This window comes from Xenopus laevis, chromosome 6S, assembly GCF_017654675.1.
Source record: "Xenopus laevis strain J_2021 chromosome 6S, Xenopus_laevis_v10.1, whole genome shotgun sequence".
In the NCBI taxonomy this organism is placed as follows: Eukaryota; Metazoa; Chordata; class Amphibia; order Anura; family Pipidae; genus Xenopus; species Xenopus laevis.
Window position 1 is genome coordinate 48,621,317 of NC_054382.1, and position 25,686 is coordinate 48,647,002.

Sequence of the window (25,686 nt, forward strand, 5' to 3'; positions counted from 1 at the left end):
GGGCAGGAGGTGTTGTGATAGGACCTCATGATCTCTTATACAATCTACAAATTGTGCACGTTTTTTATTCAACTAATTTACTAAACATTTGTTCATCAGGTATGGGATCCCTGATCCAGAAATCCATTATCTAGAAAGCTCAGAAATAAGCAAATAATTTAAGAAATAATTAAAGTTTTTATAAATAATTTCCTTTTTTGCTGTAATTATAAAATTGTTTTTTGTACTTAATCCTAATTTAGATTAAGAATTGGTGGAAAAACAATCCTTTTGGATTAATTTAACGTTTAAATGCTTTTTAGCAGACTGATTTTTATGGTGTAGTTTTTATTTCTAAATTTCACTGTTTACATTACAAATAATTCACTCTACCATATAAAATTGTATTCCTGACCAACAAGTGTATTTCTTAGCTGTAATATTGGTGTGTAGGCAGCCATCTCAGGTAATTTTACCTTTCAGAAAGAGCCAGCGCTTCACAATGGAACTGCTGTCAGATAAGCTATTGTTTCTGCTATTTAATGCAACCAGAGGAGTCACAGTGGGACTTGGATCTCTACTATTGAGTGCTGTTCTCATTGCTACAAGGGAGCTGTTTTCTTCTGTCAGGGAGCTGTTATGTTGTTAGCTTCCCATTGTTCTGTTCATAGGCTACTATGGGGAAAGGTGAGGGGGATATCACTCCAACTTGCACTGCTGCAGTAAAGAGTTGCTGACGACAAGTCACAAGGCTGAGGGCACCCAGGAAACTAACAACATGTCTAGCCGATATTCGATTTCAAAATGAAATTTACAAAAATGTTGATTTTCTGAAAAACAGATTTCAGTGCAGAAATTTGCTGCAGCAGCATTATTAAATGGTGCATTTTGAAAAAACAAGAAAGGAATCCCTTTACGGTATAGTGACCGAAACCACATCTCTTATTTAACAATATGTGCCCACTGTATAGTTTATGTGCCATATGTTAGGAAATGTAGGGGGGAAGCCGGTTACCCCAAAAAAATAATGATCTTTTGCAGCCTATCACCCTTTAAAAATTAAAAGATGCCAGCATTTTTTGGGATCAAGTCCTATCTACTCTATTGCATTTTGCCTGGTCTGAGCTGGCGAAGGCAATGATCTTTTGCAGCCTATCACCCTTTAAAAATTAAAAGATGCCAGCATTTTTTGGGATCAAGTCCTATCTACTCTATTGCATTTTGCCTGGTCTGAGCTGGCGAAGGCAAGTCTGGCGCAAGAGGTAACGTTTGTTTGCCAGAGCGAACGTCGTTGCAAAGCAAAACCTTTTTGGTTCAATAGAAGTGTTGGTGTTGAGGTGGGTAAGAAAAGACATGCTTTTAAGGCTTTCAAGTTAGCTGGGACAGCCGAATCATTTATAAGGTACAAGGGGGCCAATAAATCATGCAAAGAAGCTGTTTATTAAATTAAATTATTTTTTAAATATGTTAATAGTAAAATTAAGCAGGAAGGGGTGGGACCTTTAGTATCAGAGGGGGGTCAGCTGGTTCACGAAAACAAAATAAAAGTGCAGATTCTGAACTCATATTTTTCGTCCGTCTAAACAAATGAGGAACCAGTTAATGAAGGTTTCCTTCTTAATAGTCCCAATTCTAGTAATACAACTAATGATGCATGGTTCACACATAAGGAAATTCAAAAGAGACTAGAACATGTTAAGATAAACAAAGGTCCGGGATCAGATGGTATTCATCCCAGGGTACTTAGCGAGTTTAGCTCAGTGTTTGTCAAACCTCTTTACTTAATTTTTCAGGATTCATTGAGGTCTGGCATAGTGCCGAGAGATTGGAGAATTGCTAATGTGGTGTGTCTATTTAAAAAAGGATCCCGTTCTCAGCTTCAAAACTATAGGCCAGTTAGTCTGACGTCAATGGTAGGAAAGCTTTTTGAAGGGTTAATAAAGGATAAGATACTGGACTTTATAGCAAATCATAATACTATGAGTGTGTGCCAGCATGGTTTTATGCGTAATAGATACAGTGCCACACAAAAGGTTACTGGTTAAATTAAGGAATGTTGGCCTGGAACATAGTTATTTGTACCTGGATAGAGAACTGTCTAAAATATAGACTACAAAGAGTGGTGGTAAATGGAACATTTTCTAATTGGACCAGTGTTGTTAGTGGATTACCTCAGGGCTCTGGACTAGGTCCCTTGCTTTTTCAACTTGTTTATTAATGACCTGGAGGTGGGCATTGAAAGTACTGTTTCTATTTTTGCAGATGATACTAAATTGTGCAGAACTATAGGTTCCATGCAAGATGCTGCCACTTTGCAGAGTGAATTGTCTAAGCTGGGAAACTGGTCAGCAAACTGGAAAATTAGGTTTAATGTTGATAAATGATAAATAAAAGTTATGCACTTTGGCAGAAATAATATAAATGCAAGTTATACACTAAATTGCAGTGTGTTGGGAGTTTCCTTAAATGAGAAGGATATAGGGTTTTTTGTAGATAACAAGTTGCCTAATTCTGGGCAGTGTCATTCTGTGACTACTAAAGCAAATACAGTTCTGTCTTGCATAAAAAATGGCATTAACTCAAGAGATGAAAACATAATTATGCCTCTTTATAGGTCCCTGGTAAGGCCCTGGTAAGGCCTCATCTGGAGTATGCAGTGCAGTTTTGGACTCCAGTCCTTAAAATGTGCTGGAGAGAGTGCAGAGACGTGCAACTAAATTGGTTAGAGTGATGGAAGACTTAAATTATGAGGGTAGACTGTCACGGTTGGGGTTGTTTTCTCTGGAAAAAAGGCAATTGCGAGGGTACATGATTACACTTTACAAGTACATTAGAGGACATTATAGACAAATAGCAGGGGACCTTTTTACCCATAAAGTGGATCACCGTATCAGAGGCCACCCCTTTAGACTAGAAGAAAAGAACTTTAATTTGAAGCAATGTAGGTATGCACTGCTGGGTAATGTTGTGATGGCTGATTCAGTTAATGCCTATAAGAATGGCTTGGATGATTCTTTGGACAGACATACTATCAAAGGCTATTGTGATACTAAGCTCTATAGTTAGTATAGGTATGGGTATATATAATTTATGTGAAAGTATGGAGGGTTGTGTGTATGGATGCTGGGTTTTCATTTGGAGGGGTTGAACTTGATGGACTTTGTCTTTTTTCAACACGATTTAACTATGTAACTATGTAACTATAACTATGTAACTATGTAACAAGAAATCAATTCAAGCACAGTTTGCTCTCTCTATAGCATGCAAGAAACTGCAATAGGATCTGAAAGGAAGACCTTGACTATTATTAACTGCGCTGGCTTGCTTAAAGTCTGCAAAGGAAAGATTCAAGTTTTTTATACCTCTGAAATGAAAAATACATTACAGATTATTGCTAAAAAATAAAACTTCTTACCTACAATAGACCTTACAGAGCTAGCTGTCAGGGACGCTAAAGATTATAGTACTTTTAATTTTCTACAGACATCCAGGAGAGGATCAACCATTACTGTCAAGACTATTACTAGAGTAGCTGTTTACTTAAAATTACTACGCAATTATAGTAAGTTTAATAAACAGATAATCTGATTCAGCATCACAGGGAAACACGAAAAAAACTTGGCAAAGTTTTCCATGAATTTGCTGCAAAACTTCATGGAAAATAATCACCTAGGCAGCGCAAGCAGGAGATTCTGTCGTTTCCACAATGCTTGTGCAGAAAAAAGGAAATCGCTGTTGCTCTGCATAGGCTTTGCCCACAAAAATGACAGCCAGGGCAAGCAGGAGATGTGACTGGATGTCATAGTAAATGTTTTGTGAAATCACAGGAGACGTGAATCTCAAAAGAAGCGATTCTCATCAGATTTGCCATTCATCACTAGAAAGGAAAACACATTTCTGGATGGAATGTTGATATTCTGTTTACAGTACATTGGTCATACATATTCATACAAGCTGATTAATTTACATTTTAACAAGACTTTGTCAAGCTTTTGTTCATCAACTTGGATTTTCAAAAAAAAATGTATTAAATCCTGTAATTCCATGTTTTTTTACTTTTATTACTGTATATGACTGCTGTGTGTAAGAGGAGGTACAGCATCCGATTGACAAAGGAATAATCAGTCTAATTCATTATGATGAACTGAAACAGGTCAGCTTTGATATCTGTGTCAATTCATTAGGGTGTTTCCTGATAGCCAGGGAGGTTTTAATAAATTGGAAAACAGATCCTTCCAGGTTCTCACCCTGCATCTGTGAAATGAAATGTGTCTTTTACCCACCAATAATATAAATACAGTATATGTCCAATAAACTTATTAAATGCAGACCATTATTTAAGTACAGCTATGGGATCCATTATCTGGAAACCCGTTATCCAAAATGTTCCGAATTAAGGAAAGGCTTTCTCCCATAGACTCCATTATAATCAATTAATTAAGATTTTTAAAAATTTCCTTTTTCTCTGCAATAATAAAACAGTACCTTGATGTTAATGTAAGTAAAATCAGCCTATTTCGTTTATTAAATGTTTACATGATTTTCTAGTAGACTTAAGATCCATTATTCAGAAAACCCCAGGTCCCGAGCATTCTGGATAACAGGTCCCATACATGTACTATGTAGTATATTGAGATTATACTGAACAGAAATATACAATGCATGACAAGATACTGTATACTGTATACAGTATAGTTACCAAATAAAGCAACATTTTAATTGCTCCTTATAGTAATATTCACCATCTTCACCAGGATTTATATGTATTTGCGCAATAATAAGTCTGGTTTGTATATAATTAAACACCAGTGCTAATTGCATTAAAAACAGTGTCCCATCTGTTTAGTGCTTCTTGTATGTCTTTTCTAATCTAAGTATGATTGCCAGATTTTCCTCATTATTTACTAGGAGATATATGCAGAACTCTGTATAAGTGGATGAGCTACAAATCTGTCAAAAGCAATGTTTGGTAATCCAGAATATTATAGAGAAATCTATGACAATCAACTTACTATTTCCCAACTCAAGAGTAAACCTGGTACATGCATTTTGAACAAGTGAGTCACTGATTTTATATTTGTTAATTGTTAAATAACACTTGGGGTCCATTTACTAAAGAACAATATAGCTCAAATTAACAAAATGAAGAATGAGGAATATAAAAAGTTAAATTCCTCTACAGTGTAATGTATAATCAGAGCCCTGTGGATGCGAGTGTTCATAGTGAACCAGGAGTTTATGGGTAATTAGCATAAAAATAGAGTAGTAGGTATGCTCTTCCTTTTTGGTCTTCCCTCAAGGACAGATATTGATCTTTTGAAGATTCAGCGGGAGAAGTTTTTAGCAAAGAAGAGGCCAGGACCCTAAGGTAGACTGGACAACATCATAGATGTCAAAAAAAGAGATACTTTAGGACTAATTTATAAGTGCGAAACTGCAATCTAACTTGTATTTACATACAATTACATACTGTACATGGTAAGATGGGACTTAATGGCAATGAAGGGAGGTAATTTTCTGCAATTTAGCTGGATTGCTGAGAGTATTAAGATATAATTATGGCGATCTTTACTCACTATGGCAAGTAATTTTCAGGAGATTTGTCGCCCGTGGAAGTGCATATTTAACCACGATTATTGACAATTCTTAACATGTGCCATCACCCTAAGTATTCACTGATACAAAGATAATACTATTATGCATCTCAGACAGGCCTTCCTAACTGTAAAGTAAGTCTTAACTTCTTAACTTCTTAATTATAAAGATTCATAAACTTAGAGATCACCTGACCAGAAATAGTACAACTCAAACTTTAAAAGGAAAAAGTGTGGAAGCAAAAGGCATAACCTATGTCTGTTAATTTGCTCATGTGACCTCACATGTTTTGTTTGTTTGGTTTGTTTGTGTGCACTGTGAATCCTAGGATCCCAGGGGGCGGCCCTTATTTTTAAAATGGCAATTTTCTATTTACGATTAATGGCACATAGTACTAAAAAAGTATATTATTATGACAATGGTTTATTTACATGAAGCAGGGTTTCACATATGAGCTGTTTTATGCAATATATTTTTATAGAGGCTTACATTACTCAGGGGTATGGTTTTCCTTTAAAAGGAAACCATGTTATTCTGAAAAAGCATTTCCTACCTAGCATCTCTTAGGCTGACAATGTACAGCAACCCCTCCCTTATATTGTTACATTGTGATTTGGTGGATCCTGGGACTTAAAGCCCGTCTAGTTTCCATAACGGGTGATGCACAGATTCTATGCATAGCAGAGGAACTTCAAGTCTTAAAATCTATCACTTCACAATAAAACAAGGTAAGGGTTTTGGATCACCCTGTTAGCCTAAGGAAGGGTGGGGAACTGGTACCTGCAGCACAGTCATAGTGACATGGCTTTGCTTCAGTCTATATAATCTGTATAGGTGGACTCTGCCTTTCTTGTTTAAAGAATTGCCAAGGGTCTGGATTGTGACATTTTGTTTTGCAGCACCTTATAATTTATAAATACTTGTTTAGTATATATAAGTATAAGTTTATATATATATATAAGTATATATTGTAGGTATAAGTGAAGTAGTAGGAATAGAGTTAAAAAACAAAAGACATAATATGACTTCATCCCCCAAAAGCCATGCCAACACATACATATTAAAAACACATTAAAACCCCAAGAGTCCTGTTAGAGATGGGGCCCTTCCCTCTTGTGACACAAACGATTATATTGCAAAGTAATAATGTTATCACAATATTGTAAATAATAACTGTTGTTAATACAGTATAGAACTAAAAAGTCCACCACAAATTAATACGTCTGCAAAATACTGTCATTCCTACTTGTAAGCTTGATATATGTATATTGAAAAGATTTCAAGGAGAGATGCATCAGCTGCAGACTAATTATGTATGCACCTTTGTAATTAAGCTTGCTTCCTCGAGAGTGAGTGATACAGTAAATAATGTCTTGTATACCAAAATTGGTCTCCTATTAGTAAAACAACTCCCATTGTGGCGCTTGTATTAATATTCAGATTACTTCAGTGTAAGATCAGTGTGTTCTTCGTGTCCTTTGGGTGCACGGATTTGCATACCTCCCAACATTTTGGAGGGACGAAAAGATTTTCCGGGAAAAAATTGACCACACCTATTTTGTGGTCACACCCCTTAATTACCATGTCCATTTTAAAAAATTTGGCAGTTTATGAAAGTTTGAACACATTTCTGTGGTTTGTATGTGTTATTACATATAAATATGTGTAGAATATTACTAAATATATATTCTGGACTCTGCCAAAAGCCAATTAAGTTAGAAACTTTGTATCTTTTTTCTGGCTGTTCAGTGCAGGAGATCAAAGAGAAAGTCAGGACATTTTATTAACAAACCCGGGACTGCAGGGACAGTTGGGAGGTATGGATTTGCTAGTGTGTGAGTTATAGTCCAAAGTTTAACAGCATATTGAATAAGATCATGTTATGTAGTGCCAATACTTCGCAGACGTGATATAGATAAAGAACACCAGATGGATGCACCCCGGATGTGTAAAGTACCAACTCTCAGTGGTAGCGAAAAAGAAATAAATCCTGTGAGGCAGAGCAGATGCAGGGAAGCAGTCTGGCAGATTTAATCCACACTGAGCTTGGAATGCTGGTGTAGAAGGCTTCCTGAATTCCTGAGGATATCCACTGTCCATGTCACGGAGGCTGATGGGAAATCTACAAACCAGATCCGGTGTACACTATGGCAACTCACTATGCTTATGTCCTACCTATCCTACAGGGATTACTTCCCTTGCAATTACTGATGCACTGTGATTGCTGATTGGAAAGGGTTAACTCCCTCCCTGTGCTCTGATTATGGGTTTCCTACTTGTACAGATCAGCAGCAACACCCACAAGAGAGAAGGAGAGATTGTAGGCTGTTCTCAGTTCTGTGCAGAGGCCATGCTTTCCTTACTTCCCTTCTTCCTGAAAAAAGATCTGCCTCGCTATCATTTTGGCTACAAACGTCCTTCAAAGAGGTCACAAGGTCAGAAGCAAATCAGTCTTGCTGATTGGCCAGGCTGTCTCACTGCAGTGCAAGCAGCAGCCATGTTTTTGGCTGTCCCAGATTTAAAGTCACAAAATGGTGGTTCAAGGCAAGAGATGTAAATGGCTTAAAGGGGTGGTTCAACTTTAAGTACATTTTTTAGTTAATATAGAATGGCTATTTGTAAGCAACTTTTCAATCGGTCTTCATTAATTATTTTTTATAGTTTTTGATTTATTTACTTCTGACTCTTTCTATCTTTCAAATGGGGGTCACTATCTAAAAACAAATGCTCTGTAAGGCTACAAATCTATTGTTATGCTACTTTTTATTTGTCATATTTCTCTATTCATATTCCAGCGTCTTATTCAAATTAGTGCATGGTTGCTAGGGTAATTTGGACCCTAACATGACTCAAAAACCACAAATAATACAAATGTAAAATCAATTGCAAAGTGTCTCAGAATATCACCCTCTACACCATACTAAAAGTTATTTTAAAGGGGAACAACCCCTTTAAATATATTCTAGTTTGGTAAGAATTCTTTATATGAGAAAGAATTGTTTGTTATTACTTTAATGATAAAGGATTATTTGAACAGAGACTTCAATGTGTTTGCAATCTTGCAAAACTATGTTGTAATAAATGTACATACAAAAGATTTTCTAACCCTTGGATGCACCAAATTGTCTATTTATAAATAACATCCCTGGTGACAAAATGAATAGCATTATATTATACAATTTTACTATTACTTTATGGTACAACAGCCCATTATTATGCTGTCATCTGCATAATAATTATTGTACATATCTGGCCATTTTAAGACATTTTATGAAGACTTCATAAAAAGACTTACTGTCTCCATGACAACGCAGTGGTTCAACAGATAACTTTGCTTCTGATGAAGAGCGAAATGTATCTCCAACTACTACTTGAGTGACAGGCAGATGATCTTTGTAGGACAGGAATCCAGCATCTATTCTCCTGAACCACACAAAGACAAAACATACAAGGGTCATCTTTCTACTGTTCTAAATATCAAAGTTAAGCCATTTCAAAATGTTATTATTTCCATGGTTTTCATTCATACACTGGCCAAAGAATGACATGTTTTCATTATTAGTTTAGCCACCTGGTACCCTGCACTGTAGCTGGGTTTCCTATAACTGTATACAACATGTGTACCATTATGTAATGAGATTTTAAAACTAAAATGTAACTATTAAGTTAGCTTAATAAACCTCTAAGTCTTCTTGGGTGGAGGTGGTCACGTCCAAAAGCTTTAAATTTTGTCTACAGAGTTGAAGCAAAAATAAATCCTATTCCGGGTCTTAATTTTATTCTTTAGACTCCAAAGAAAGAAATATGTGAGCTGGACTAAAGAGGTATGTGATATTTTAATAAAATTATGTCAATAGCAAAACACGTTATTAGTAACTCCATCCCACATACTGTACATAAAAGTATTGTGTTACCAATTTCTATTAACTGGCTGTGAAAGTATATTTCTGTCTTATGCTACACAGGTAACTGTGTACCTTTGGAGTCATAGAGGTGACCCCCGCATTACCATTGCTTTTCCTTTTAAAGGGGTTATTTACCTTAAAATTAACTTTTATTATGATGAAGTGAGTGATATTGAGACAAATTGCAACTGGTCTTCATATTTTACTATTATTATTATAGCTTTTTTGCTCACCAGCTCCCCAGTTTGGAATTTCAGAAGCTATCTGGTTGCTGGGGTCCAAATTACCCTAGCAACCAGGCAGAGATTTGAGAGACTTAGGGGCAGATTTATCAAAGGCCGAGGTAAATTTTTGAATGAAAACAAATTTGAATTTCGAGCTATTTTTGTGTACTTAGACTAGGGAATAGTCCAAATTTGATAAAAGTTTGAATATCTAAATTTATCATGTACTGTTTCATTAAAAATTCGACTTCAACCATTCGCCATCTAAAACCTACCGAATTGCTGTTTTAGCCTATGGGGGACCTCCTAGATGCAAGAGAAAATAAAATGACTGAATACAATGATACAAAGTGATTTTTTATGCATGTTTTCTTGTGAAGCCAATTTATATCGGAGGCCTGTAACCTCCTTTAGGTTACATACCTCCCAATGTTTGAAAAATGGAAAGAGGGGCCAAAAACATCTGCCATGCAAAATTTTGTGGCCACGCCCCCTAAATATCACATCCATTTTACAAATTTCGACAGGTTATGGAAAGTTTGAACACATTTCTGTGGGTTTTAATTAGAATTTATATCAGAGGCCTGTAACCTCCTTTACGTTACATACCTCCCAATGTTCGAAAAATGGAAAGAGGGGCCAAAAACATCTGCCATGCAAAATTTTGTGGCCACGCCCCCTAAATATCACATCCATTTTACACATTTCGACAGGTTATGGAAAGTTTGAACACATTTCTGTGGGATTTTGAATTAGAATTTTGAAATTCGACCCTTGATAAATATGCCCCTTAAAGATGCAAGAGAAAATAAAATGACTGAATACAATGATACAAAGTGATTTTTTATGCATGTTTTCTTGTGAAGCCAATTTATGGAAAATTTGAACACATTTCTGTGTGTTTTAAGGCCATATGTTTTGTATTTCAGTTTTGCTAATGAAGGTGAAATTCCCCTTTAAGCTGTGAGTAGCAGTTTCCCCAAGAGACTTTGTTACAATTGTATCTAAGTGCAAATACCAAGAATTCATGGGTTTTCTGCCAAAAGCTTCTTATTTAATTCAGAAACTGAAGTATAAGTTTCAGAAACTTTACAGTATATCTTTTTCTGGCATAGGTGGAGGCGATCAAAAATATACTCTGGATATTTTAATAAAAATCCAGGACTGCAGCTGAGCTGTCAAAATCGAGACTGTCATGCTCAAATCAGGACAGTTGGAAGGTATGAGGTAATATATCATGTACTTAAACCTGAAGTGCAACTGCTCGTAGTAGAACCTTAAGTAGAACTAAACACACTGAAAATGAACAAATACTGTGCACCCATGTTGCACCCTCTTCTTTTCTTTCACCATAACCATGTGCACATAGTGCTTAAATGAATGCAGTAGTTTAGGTAGCATTGGGACACATATTCTAAGAGGATCTTAGCCTTTTGGGAAAATTTGAGAGCGAGAGAGTGAGAGAGAGATGTGGATCTGAAAACAGATCTACAATGTTAAACTATTTTATACAAGAACATTTTATTGATGCAATATCGCATTTGTGGTGGCGGTGGGGAAATTTATATACAGGTTTATAAGTGCAGTTTTATTTAGAAATCATTTGAGTGCTAATTGGTGCTTCTGTATGTGGTTGATGAACATAAAACACTGGTTTCATAAGCGCTGCTAAAGGCCAAAGGTTTAAATTAAGCACTTGTGTGTGAGACTGCCTGCTCTTGTGTAAAAAGCTGTTTTTAAGTATTTCAGTCAGCAAATGACTCAAACATTAAATGTTACCACGTTTTAAGCTGTCTCCATTCATCAAGAATAATTATTTACTGCTTAATGCCTGAGAAATTTGTCAGTGCATTTTATTTAATAGCAAAGGAGGAAGGTTATTGTCATTCTTCATTATGAAAAGCAGACTGCCATAAAGCATAGGCAAAATCCAGAAACTCATAAAATTCCACCATTTGTAAACATGGGCATATGTTAATAATAACTTTTATATTTGCACTCATTTTTTATTCTTTCCCTTAGCAGGAAAATGACCTTGTTAGAAAGAGTTTCATTCAGCGTTTGAGATGTTATTGTGACAATGGAACAGCACTCACTTCACGGTAATAAGTCAGATGTTATGTGTTGCTGCCATCATAGTTCTCAGTGCAATGTTTATCTCCAGTGAATGCTATACAGGGTAGTTATTGAATGACCATCTTGGAAAAAAGCAATTAATCCTTTATTTATTACCTACTAGCTACCTGGCCTACTGCCTCTGCATAATGACAATAAAGCTATTGGGAAAGTTCAAGGATAACACTAAATCACCACTTGACAACAGCAAAAGCTTTTAGCTAGTTGTATATCTTAATTGATTTGTTCAAAGGCTAATATCAAATATTTCTTTTGTTACCTAGTTCCATAGTGGATGCAGTTGAAAAAAAAAAGATACATCCATCAAGTTTAACCTTTTTTCTAAGAATTATGTCCAGGCGACATTATATTTTACGTTGTCAGTGAAATTTCAAGCACCTTTATGGCATACTTTTACTGACACTATTATTCTGTTCTGATGTTATCAGCTGTTGTGATTAGGTGGTTCATTAGTTTATCTGCCTGCTTACAATCTATGCTGGGACTGAATTGACTGATTTCTGACCATGGCTTCATGGGGTGCCCCTTGTTTTGGAAGACCATCATGTTATACCATACATGTTTTGCTTGTCTTCTTAGCGGAATAGAGATTAAACCTGTTTTTTCAGCTGCTAGAGGACAAGAAAAACATATTATTCTTTCAGAATATTAATAAGATCTGTTATTAACCTTTCTGGTCTTGGTATTTCTCTCTCATTGTGTACAACATTTTATAAACTCATTCTATATCATATTAGATATTGATGGATCTGGCTCCTTATTTCTCTCATCATAGTGGGACATGCCATGTAACTTTTATACAGTAATTGGCATTGTTCTTAAACGTGTTCCACTGTGATAAGTTGATATATATATAAATTTGGTTCTTAATTTGCCTTAGCAAAAGGGAACAAGACGGAATAGCCTTATACAGGTATGGAATCCGTTATCAAGAAACCTGTTATTCAGAAAGTTTTAAATTATGGGAAGGCCATCTCCCATTTTTAATCAAATAACATTTTAAAAAATGATTTCCTTTTTCTCTGTATTAATAAAACAGAACCTTGATTCAGCTAAGAGATAATTAATCCATACTGGAGGCAGAATTGGGTTTAATTAATGTTTACATTGTATTTTAGTAAACTTCTTTTATCAGTTGAACTGAGAATTGCAGAGAGATGCAGTACAGGTATGGGACACGTTATGCAGAAACCTGTTATCCAAAAAGCTCCAAATTAAGGAAAGGCTGTCTCCCATATAATTAATTGTATTTGAAAGCAGAATCAGCCTATTCGGGTATTTACTGTTTAAATTATTTTCTAATAGATTTAAGGTATAAAGATCCAAATTACAGAAAGATCTGTTATCCAGAAAACCGCAGGTCCGAGCATTCTGGATAATAGGTCCCATGCTAGTACTACATTCCCTGGAGTGAATATGTCTTTGCTAGAGCCACCCTTTAATACCTTAATGTTTGGAGCTTGAATAGATTAGCGTCATGGTAAATAAACATTTTCTGTGCTATTCAAGCAAAGAGTGATTTTCTCTTTGGAATGGAACATTGCCACACTGAGGGGCACATTTACTAAGCTCGAGTGAAGGATTCGATGTAAAAAAACTTTGAATTTCGAAGGTTTTTTTTGCGGTAAATCCTTCGACTTCGATATTCGAAGTCAAAGGATTTTACTTCGAGGGTCGAATATCGACCCTTAGTAAATGTGCCCCTAAGTCATTAAAAAAATATATGTATTCATTGTAAATTTGAATACATTGCTATACTGTTGTGATTCTTTTGCTGCTATGATTTACAGCAAAATACACATACATGCCCATCCCCTCACAAGAGCACACATTATCAACTTTAGTAATATAAATGTAAATTGGAAATAGGTTGGGGGTAATGCTTGGTGAACAAACACCCTACAGGGGCATTAATTCATGTGGAAGGCAGTTTTGACAGCTACACTGTAGTGTGCAGAACACTTTGAAACACAGAAGCAAATACAGTGTTCCAATCACTTTAGTTTTTTTTATTTGTTCTTAAATAGCTAATCTGCACTGATAGGAGCATTACATTATTATCTTTTTCAGTGTTCTTGTATCATAAGCTTCTCTCCAAACAAAAGTCAGTTTAAATGGCATAATCAATTGAGAGCGCAAGCATCAATCATTAAGCAGAATATTCCAAAAGTCACTCAAATGCTTCACTGCATTAAAAACTTCCATCAAACAAAGTATACAGTAAATATTATGTATGTGTAAACATTCATAGTTCATTTTCAAAAGAGAGAAAACCCCTGCAGAGCAAATGAGAAGAGAGTGACCATAGGTCACATTCCAATCCCATTTTTGCCAATGCTTCATTACTGTCAGTAGCACTTGTTATATGACTGTCATATACCAACCTCTTTATTGTCTGTAGGTGAATAATATTTGAATTTGAATGCATCCTTTGGTGTGACTATTCAAACAACATCTCAAATAAAACTGGATTAAAGAAAAATGTATTGCTCTGTTTGTCTTAAAAATCTTATTGCCTACAAAGTTGAGTGCACTGGTAGTAATAACTCCATCTTTTCTGGTGTCAGACTTCAATTTCAGGCACCAAGATAGTTCACATTAACCTTATAGGGAAATAAATATATTTTTGGGTAACAAATGATGCATATAATGCTTTTTAACCAGAGGCATGTTGGCCAGCTGAGAAATGCCATCAAACACCTTCTTCATCTTCCATTCACTTTAATAGCAAAAACTTTAAAAGGCTGATATGCAGCAGGATATATTTTTTGTTTTTTTTAGCAGGCTGAAATATTTAGAACTTTGCCTTGAGGGCACTAATAGTAGTTTTTAAACATGGGTGATACCCTATTTAACAGGAGATAAATCCTCTTAAAATACACTTTAAAGGGATTATGTCATGATTTACAGTATATTGTGTAGTTTATTTCTAAATTTCACTGTTCCACTGTTACATTACAAATAATTCACTCTATCATATAATTTTTTATACAGGAACCAAGTGCTTTTTTTAGCTGTAATATTGGTGTGTTGGCAGCCATCTCAGGTCATTTTGTCTGATCCTGTACTTTTAGATATAGCAATTACTTGTCAATAGAACTGTTTTCAGATAAGCTATTGTTTCTCCTACTCAGTGTAACTGGAGGAGTTGAGGTGGGACTTAGATTTTTACTGTTGAGTGCTATACTGATATTGACCAGGGAACTGTTATTTTGTGTCAGGTAGCTGTTATTTGGTTACCTTTCCATTGTTATGTTGTTAGGCTGCTGGGGAAGAGGGGGGTGATATAACTTCAATGTGCAGTGAAGCAGTAAAGTGTGACTGAAGTTTATCAGAGCACAAGTCATATGACTGAGGGCACCAAGGAAACTGATAACATGTTAAAACTCAGAATTAAATGTAAAAACAATCTATTTGTTTTTTTTAAAAACAGATGTCAGTGCAGGATTTTGCTGGCACTATTAGCTAATGCATTGTGAAAACAACATGTTATTCCATGACAGATCCAGTTTAACATATGCAGGATCATGTAAAGTGTTTTACATGTGGTGATCTAGATTAAAAATGTTTTTTTTTGGTGCTTCATCATTTGCAAAAAAACACTAAATAATTTTGATCTGAATGGTTTTTGTTCACATAGTGTAGGTAAATGCTTATTTTAGTACTCCACTGCAGATATCTGTCATTTTATTATCAAAGCTTTTTGTTCTTTCTGGTATAGCTATGGAATATATTAGGCTTAACCAGATTATCTATAGAAAAGCTCCAAAATGAAAGCATCTCATTTCTCATAGTGTCCAATTTAAACAAACAAAAACTAACACAAAGTACCATGCCCTATACCCAAACTGCACCTTTCTGCCTTTTATTTGTGCTCTCTGTTGGGTGAAAAGCTCTATGCTAAATGTCTTGTGATTACCATCTAATGGGTGCATGGATACCGGCATCCTTCCTGTTCATATCTTTCCCACTATACCATGGTCCAGTCAACTCCTTTCCAAAGCATTATGAAGGAAATTGAAGAAGTTAACATTTGCTTGACCTACTTTTTTTGTAAGGTTTGGTGGATGGTGGTGTGTAGTAACCTACAGGGAAAAAAACTAGTTGCAACTAGCTGCATCACAGTTTTTTATATTAGTTAAACTCAAAGTAGCTCTGTTAGTTTCATATTAAGTTCTGTAGCTTCATTTGGTTTAGTGGGTAACATTAGTTGCACTATAGGTAACTTCATTACTTGCACATTAGTTTGCTCGCTAATTAAAATGGTGAACGCTCCATTATTTACTCAAGATTTATTTCATTATTTGCATCTCCATTAGTTGATTTGAAGGCATCCATTACCTACCCTAGAGAAAGAGCTATTAAAAGCTTGCTCCTTATGGCTTTTTACTCTAAAAAAAGCAGTATAATTCTTTAATCGCACACTCAATTGAAAGAGTGCCAATTTACAACATCCAGTATTTTAAAGGGGTTGTTCACCATTAAATTAACTTTTAAGTATGATATAGAGAGTGATATTCTGAGACAATTTGCAATTGATTTTTATTTTTTATTATTTGTGTTGAGATATTTACAATATCAATAGCAACTATGCATTAATTTGAATAAGAGACTGCAATATGAATAGGAGAGGGCCTGATTAGAAAGATGAGTAATAAAAAGTGTCAATACATTAGTAGCCTGTGAATGGGGTCAGTGCCCCCATTCGAAAGTTGAAAACCCTCAGAAGAAGAAGGCAAATAAATCAAAATCTATAAAAAATCTAAAGATGAAGGCCAATTGAAAAGTTGGTTAGAATTAGCCATTCTATAATATCCTAAATGTTAACTTAAAGGTGAATTATCCCTTTAAGGATGATATACTGTAAATCTTATTCACAAAAATCTGCCAGAATTTTATCATACCTTCTTTGCATTATATATAGACTTTGTACACTTTAGTGCATGCTTAAATAAAAAGTAGGAAATCTTGTAGGTGTGGGATATAGTATCCTATTCCTAAAACATTTACATGTTTAAAAACCCAACAAAATTGTTTGCCAAAAAACATTGATTTAGTTAACATCAAGTGATATTTACTGACAATTGTTATGACTGTTCTTTTGCACTTTCAGGGTTATGGATATTATATGGATACTATAAACATTGTAGCATATTACCAACACCTGATTTTAACAGTTTGTATGAAATATGTTAAATAGTTACAGGATGTCTAACAGAACAGAATCCAACTTCCTGCTTTGCAGCTCTCTAAGGCCACATGAGACATAACTGTTCAATGAGTTTGCAATTCATTCTTAGCATGCAGTTCAAATTCATAAGCAAAGAGTTAGCAAACAGTCACTCCAGCCTTAATAGATTACATTTTTGGCTAACTAACTATATACTGTATGAAACATATTATATTTGGCACAGCCTATTCATTTACCCAGTTTCTATTTTTATATTGCACAATTCCTTTAAAATGGATATGAGTTCCTTTGAGTTTGTACCTGATAAAGGTTTTGTTTAACCACAATTGTAATTGTAACTGAGGTACATATATTGGGCATTACTACTGTGTGGTCATGACCCTTTTTGAATGATGTTATATTACCCTCTTGTCTCATTCATGCATTATCTTCTGATATGATAATTGTGCTGAAAACAATTGTTAAAAATTAAAAAAAAAAATGTATATGAGTTGTCATTCCTAGAATGCCTGTCATTTATGCTTCTCCTTACCATTGTCTCTGATCAGCATCGCAGTTACAGTAGAATTTGCTGTCACTGCAGTTTCTCTCAATGCCACAAGCACATTTCTGGATACCAGGAGAAGAACCTCCCCAATAGTGATGCTTTTCGTTGCCTTTTCCAACCCACCATGTATACGGATTTCCATCTATAAAACATCATGCAATATTTGATTAAAACCTGGTTAGTCAGATATTTAAAAAAGATTCTTTGTTAATCAAAACACTAAGAAAAATGTACAATCCACAGGAACAGAACTAATGAGTGTAAAACCTTCTATCTCTATTTTAATAGGCTGCTTGAAATGTAACCCCTGTAGCTTCATATCAAATTGATGACTGAATCTCAAGACCGCATGCCATATTCAAAGAAAACTGGAGAAAAGTAAAATGTTTCAATAATATGTGTCCCACTCAGCTGCACTTTTCCCACTAGCAGGAATCATATACTTAGCATTGTGTCTTTCTCTATTACATATATATGGAAGATAAATGTTGTGCTATGGAGAACTTTTGACAGGAACAAACTTTTGAGGAACAAATGGCTCATTTTTACCAACTATTTTTGCCTCAAGACACCATAATCACTTGCAAATTATTTTTACAATATCAGTATATATATATATATATATATATATATATATATATATATATATATATATATATATATATATATATATATATCATTTAAACAAATGCTGTGTGTCAATCACAATTTTTTTTACTACCAAAGATGATCAGCCAGTTATAAGACTGTACTGTGTTTCCATGAAAAAAAAAATCAATTAAACAATATTTGTAGGGGGTAACACCTTTACAAATAGCTAGTTGGTTTAGAAAACAAATGTTATGGTTCAAACATTTGCTAGAGAAAACACTTTACAGCAGATGATTTAGAGTAATGAATGGTCTGAAGGAAAGCAACCCAAGTTATCAGCAAGGCCTCAGCAGAAAACAAGGGAAAGAAAGTTCTCCAGATAATTGGTTAGATGTTTCCAAAGCTGGCCACCTGGAGATTTGGTACCCACCTAGGTGCATGACTTCTATATATTGGCCCACATTTTGGGGTTGCCTTATCGGTTTCTTATCAAAGGGGATCTAGGGCAACTGTAGGGCAAAACAGTCTCTCCTAAAAGACTAATCAACATAAATCATTATATAAAATCATCATAAAATCATAACATTTATGGCACAAACACACTTATTTACCAGATTATATTCAGTGTCATGCATGTATATCTTCATGCACAGATTTTTAGTGATTGCATTAACTTCCATCTGTTTTTGGTTAGCCATACCTAGGAGCAGATTCCCTAAAGTACGAAGTGACTAACGCTAGCGAAAATTCTCCAGTCTGATGTCATTTCGTAACTATGCAGATTCCCTCATGGGCACAGGTGTCACTTCGCTAGCTAAGGAGATAGACGCTAGCGTGCTTTGCACTCTAACGCCAGGCAAATTTTTGCTCTGGCGAACGGACGTTACCCCACAAAGTCAGTAAGATGCTGATTTTACTGAACATTACCTCTTGCGCAAGACTTGCCTTCACCACCTCAGACCAGGCGAAGTGCGAGTGGATTCTTAATAAACGCTAGGGTCTTTTCCTTTTTTCCTGATAGCCTGCAAATGTCCATACATTTTTTTTGGGTAACTGGGTTCCCCCCTACATTTCCTAACATATGGAACATAAACTATTCACTGGGCTCATGTTTAGGGCATTATACCAACTCTATTTTATTTTATTAAAGTTCCCTGGGCTTGTGTAATGTAATGTATTTGCTGCAACATATATGTCCATTCAACTTTCAGTTACCGCCATATGCAAATTAGCCAACGCTAGCGCAACTTCGCTTTGCTTGCCGAAGTAACGCTAGTGCAAATTCGCTTTGCTTCACTTTGCTTGACAAAGTAACGCTAGCGCAACTTCGCCAGCGTTCAGCGCCCTGCACACAACTTCGCATTTTAGGGAATTTGCGTTGTCCTGGCGAATTTACACCTGACGAAGTGTTGCAAAGTGGGCGAATTGGTCACTAGTGAATTCGCGCTGCTTAGGGAATTTGCCCCCATGTCCCTAGCTAAGAATTGTGTGGGGGTTATAATAACACAGTAAGGCTATTTGAGATGACAAGAAAGGCTGTGACTACACAACCTGAGCACAAAAAACTTTTGGTCAAGTTTAAAAAGAATTCTGCCAGCCTATTATCCTCCTTCTGTGCATTGGGACCTGAACTGGAGGGTGAGAGCAATACTTTCTTGTAGGTAAAGCAAAGGAAGGGAATAATGTCTTCATAGCCTTATTAAAGGCTTGAATGGTAAATTCGATTTTTTTGGTGAAAACTGACAAATTCTAATTTCAAATCACCAACTCAAATTTGAATGTGAGATTTATCACACGTTAGAATATTAAGATGTTCAACTTTTTCTTAAATAACCTCCCATTTGAGTTGTGAATACATTATTTATAATAGAAACAATTCAAAATGTAGGTAAATTGGCCCTTTCAACCATTCTGAATACACCCACCAGTTGGAACCATTTAAAAATATAGCATTACTTATTTAGAAGTTAAATTCAAACTCAGCGTCTGTTACCAAGTATCTAACAAAAAACAAATGAAAGATTGAATACTAATACAGTATATACATAAGTGACTTTTCTTCTTATATATACAATATGAACAAAATGACAGAATGGTTCACTCTGCAGTCATTCTGTGAATGTAATCTTAAATAATGTACTTAAATAATGTACTTTTTTTCATAAATTGTTCTGATTTCATATAATATGAAAATAGAATTACTGTGTAGAATATTTTATGTATTGTCAGTTTGATTTGACTTAAATGAAGTAGAAGTTTTTGATTTTCATGAATAAATACATGGAGTGATAAGGTGGAGTGGCATTTATGCTCTGACAGTTACCAGATAAAAAGGAAATGGCAGACGAGATGGGTAGTGCAGTTCTTTCTGTCACTAAAGGTTAGATATCTACTCTTACATTTGTATTTGCATGGATTGTTTTTTGCAGTGGATACAGTTATTAAAGAGAAAATGTCTTATTTTTGTAAATTGCACGTTACAAAAAAAATTCACCATTATGCTGTGAGATAGGTCTTTATACAGCAAGCAATATGAACATTCTATTTGAGGAAAACGTGTCATAAGCAATGTTTCCTCTAACTTCCCTTTGTATTCTCATTATGTGCGCAAAAAATTATTTTGTGCACACATTTTAAACTTGTGTGCGCAGTTTTTAAAAACTGTGTGCATAGGTCAGAATTAATACAAAATGTTGTGTTTTCACACAAAATTCTTTATGCACACCACTATATGTTGTGTTTGCTGACCTCAAAATTTATGTGCGAGCGCACGTGCGCACACATAGGTTATAAGGCAACACTTGGAGGCACATTTACTTAGGGTCGCATATCGAGGGTTAATTAACCCTCGATATTCGACCGTCAAAATAAAATCCTTCGACTTCGAATATCGAAGTTGAAGGATTTACCTCATTTCCTTCATTCGTAGGATCAAAGGAAAAATCGTTTATTTTAAACGATTTTAATCCATCGATCAAACAATTTTCCTTTGATCAAAAAAAGCTAGGAAAGCCTATGGGGACCTTCCCCATAGGCTAACATTGATGCTCGTTAGGTTTTAGGTGGAGAAGTAGGTGGTCGAAGTTTTTTAAAAGAGACAGTACTTCGACTATTGAATGGTCGAATAGTTGAACGATTTGTAGTTCAAATAAATGAACTATGCCATTTAATTAACAGAAAGCAAAGAAAGAACAGACATCAGAACAGATAAGCAAATACACTGCAACAAAAACTAGGTATTCTTGCTCACCTTTGCAGGTGCAAGTTGCATCAGTTTGCTTGGGCAGCAGTGTCTCATTGTGGGTAGAGACACACACTCTGCACTCCTTTAGTATATATCCCTACTAAAAGCTTACAATTGAAACATCTGTCTTGGAAAGCAATGGAGAAATAGCAATGGAGAAATAGAATTATCTTTAAGTTATGTTTAACCTCAGCTAACTGATCCAGCCAGACTTACATTTGTTGGTTTCTGGTCAAACATTCGAAATTTGGAGGGACGGGAAGTATTATAACTTGCTGCATGGTACAACAAGGCATAAAAGTATGCCAATTACACAGTAATTATATTTTATCCCTACTAAAAGCTTACAATTGAAACATCTGTCTTGGAAAGCAATGGAGAAATAGCAATGGAGAAATAGAATTATCTTTAAGTTATATTTAACCTCAGCTAACTGATCTAGCCAGACTTACATTTGTTGGTTTCTGGTCAAACATTCGAAATTTGGAGGGACGGGAAGTATTATAACTTGCTGCATGGTACAACAAGGCATAAAAGTATGCCAATTACACAGTAATTATATTTTTATTAAGACCCAGAGTGCATCATTTTCTAACTGTTAAACACTGTATGCCTTGCAAGAAATGTATAAATTATATTGTCACCATCAGCTGGTTGTTATTTTGCTCATTCGGTGCAGGCTTATATTATAACAATTTTAACCCCAGAAGTGAACAGAAGGTAGGTCAGTCATAGTTATTACTGTGAATAAATCAGAGTTTCTATTCAGCTAATTCAATTTCTATACCTTGAAATGCCATAGAGTAATTACAATATATATCATTGTGCAGAATGATCAAAATTATAAAAACCACTACTATAAACTATTATCCTTAGGTATGCATCCTATTGTCACAATCACTAGAAATGATCAGGTTCCGAGAATAAAAACGACACTGTAATTAGTTCTAATGTATATAGATTTATACACCTTGGTAAAGCGAGTGCTGAAAATAAATGCATTCATCATTTTACATCTGCAATGTGCTGGTAAATTAGTGTTTGCAATGAAAAAAAGGTGTTAAAGTGACAACAAGCTTCAAAAGACAGAGAACCTCTTCGTAGATGTGGCACTATTTATATGTTTGGCTATTTTAAAGCTGGCCACAGACGCAAAGATTCGATCGTACGAATCAATGTACGATCAGACTTTCCAATCTCCCGACCTGCCACTAACCATTCAGATCAAGGTCTTAACATTCCGACAAAATAAAGTAGTTAAAGAACAGATCAGCCGATGTTCTGCCCCTGACAGCAATCGTACGATAGACAAAGCTGGTGACAGTCTCCCACTGAAAATCATATGATTGGCAATACATGCAGAAATATTACAACAGAAATTTTCTAACCTGTCCGATTGACCAAACGACCGATCTCCGCCGGAGAAAAAAAAAATGTCGGGACTCTCCACACACGTTTCAAAAATCGTACGAATCCTCGATTCGTACGATGAGATCTTTGCGTCTATGGCCAGCTTAAGGCTGGTGATATTTGGGAAGACCCAGTTTAATATTTGGTTTTGTAATGAAAAAATGGATGTGGTTACTTAGTCATTGCAAACAATGCTGGGCTTCTTCTGTGGTTGTTTACAATTATTTGCACCACAGGAGTAGGTAGTGTTACCGGTCAGATGCCTTATTTATGCCATCAACTAGTTTACATTCCATTCATTATTGGCACTTGAGTTTGACTATTGGCACAGGATATGCCAATATAGTCTGCAATGTTTCACAGTACACAGCTCTTTGACTGACTCCCTATTTACTCTGGAAGGAAGGGAGGAACTTACTGATTTCTGCAGCATAGTTCAGCTTCTGTCTTAGAAATGATATCAGACACCAATGTAGAAAGTGAAGCATGTCATTTTGTGGGGGTGTTTACAGTCATTCTAGGGATTTTAAAGTAAAAAAAGCTTACTTATTCTGTAAGTCTTTATGACCTTATTTTATCATGATAAAAAAAAACCTATGAATGACCCTAATGACATTTTGCACATTTGGCATGTTAATTGATGAAGCATTGACTTATTGTCAATAGCATAAATCTCAGTTAAAAGCAAATTATCAGTGGCATGGCTTCATTCGAACCACGAACAAAGCATTTGCAATATAAAATACCCAAATTTTTTACACTGATGGATATATCTAAGCACTACATTTTTTAAATGGAACTACCACTAGAGTCAACATTTTACACTTGGCACATATGGAATCTATGCTACACAATACTGTAATAATCAGTGTATATGCATGTTGCACACATACATTACTTAACACATAAGAATTGCAGTTTGCAGCATGCAACTTAGCTTATAGATAAGTAGATAAACCACATGTGGGTATGGATCATAGCCGGTGAGGAGGAAGCTTTACAACGCTTTGTGTGTTAAAAAAGCTGTATTTACAGTTTCATAGAGCATTCATAATCACACCTTCATTTTTAAAGTTCTACATTCTTAGCCAGTACCTGACCACTCCCCCAAAATAAACATCGGCACCATCAATTCCAGCACAGCATCACATTTTTCATTGTTGTCCCTTATTAAAGGGTTGTTTTGGCAATGCTAGCTGTGTACATAAATCCAAAAGGTGCTGATCGTATTGCATCTTTACCCACGCAAAATGAAAAATTATTACAGTTCTGAACCAGAGAACATGCTGCTGTCATTAAGGAATAATGAAAACCTCCTCCATTCAAATGCCTTTCCAAAACAGCATGAGTGCCATGTAAGCATATTAAAGTGTTTAACTTATGAATTCAAAGGCTTGAAAACTTTATTACTGCAGAATACTAGCGCGTGGGGTTGTATGTTCCCCATATTAATTAGAAAACTATATTTTACAGAAATAAATTGTTTGTCATAGTTCTCTGCAGTAATAATGAACTAATTAAGTGAACCGGAATAATCTTATACATTGCTGTTTTGAATGACTAAAATTATGTAGCTTCATTCTGATCAAGGGAACACAAAACTGTCTTAGCTGTGAGTTGAATATGTATCACCTGTTATTTTGAGATGATTAAATACTAATTTCTTAAAGAATGAAAACACAAGTTTCCTTTCGTATTTACCTCTGGTTCCAAACCTGAAATTTAGGTATTTATTATATACAGTAGCTGCACAAATACATTGGCTTTCACGGATGATCAGACATATGTCCTAAGTATCCTGGAAATACTCCTGTTCCTGTAGAAAGAGTACATCAATTTATAGACTACAGGTATACCCAAGGGAAGAGTAAACCCAGCTGACCTCCTGCATGAACAAAATTTATGGTTTTCAGATATGACTGCAGAATTTTGATCCCTTGAGGTGTTACTAGGATTGATAGGTAGCACATAAAGAATGGTGGGTTGGAATGCTTTGTATTATATGCATAATGCCACAAGAGCATAGTTCTGTATTTGTGTTTATTTCATTTGTTAATTAAAACTTGTTGTGGAGTATTTTTCCTTTACTAAATGCAACCACTCTTACAGTAGTGCATTTCTTGGCCTTCTGCAGAGACCCTCAGGTCTGGTGAGATTAGAAATCTATAGTCTAGCAGAGATTTGGCAAGTAATGCCCTTTCTTAAGCCCCCTCTCAATGATTGTAGCTGCACAAATCAAAAGAATAGCTAATCAAAAAGCTACAGTAAATTGTGAATACTATTTTTTCTTACATTTTTTACTTTAAAGGAAAGCATTTCTTCTCAGCAATATATTTTGTGGTGATAAACAATACATTGGTTTGTACGTGTTATTTGAAAACTAGCCATAATATTGACAGCATTCGGGTCTATTAACGAGAGTATTCAATCTCTCCTACCTAGGGAAAGTTGCTTTTAATTGACCTTTACATGTCAGATATTGTGAAAAGGTTAGAAAAAGTTTCAGCTTTCCCTACAGGCTTTAATCTATAGTAACTATTTGCTCAGTTATCTGTGACAACGTTTGCAAAAATTCCATTATGCTGATTGAAATGTATTAAATGAAAGCAATATTACGGCAACACATAAAGCAATTGAAATAAAGAGGAAACAATTTTACCATGACAAATGCACAGGAAAGGACAGCCCTTAATATTGTGTTCATAAATATTTAAGGGTGCTAATGAAAGAAAAGTATATTTGTCTAAAATTGATGCTAAAGGTCCTGTGTTTGGCATGTGTAACTGCAATCTGTGCAATATTATTTCTCTCATCCTGTCAATACCTATAGCATATCAGTTTTAGGACCATCTTATTACTTTTCA

The 25,686-nt window shown here is 35.3% G+C and overlaps 1 protein-coding gene across 1 annotated transcript in view; it reads right to left on the reverse strand.

The window, feature by feature from the left end:
• Positions 1–25,686, reverse strand: part of LOC108719696 (contactin-associated protein-like 2) — a 1,103,988-nt gene that overhangs the window by 166,610 nt on the left and 911,692 nt on the right. Inside the window, exons 14-15 of the mRNA XM_041567571.1 lie at positions 17,563–17,719; positions 8,870–8,997 (exon numbers count right to left, since the gene is read on the reverse strand). Of these exons, the coding sequence (XP_041423505.1) occupies positions 8,870–8,997; positions 17,563–17,719 (285 nt within the window). The remainder of the gene's footprint in view (positions 1–8,869; positions 8,998–17,562; positions 17,720–25,686) is intronic.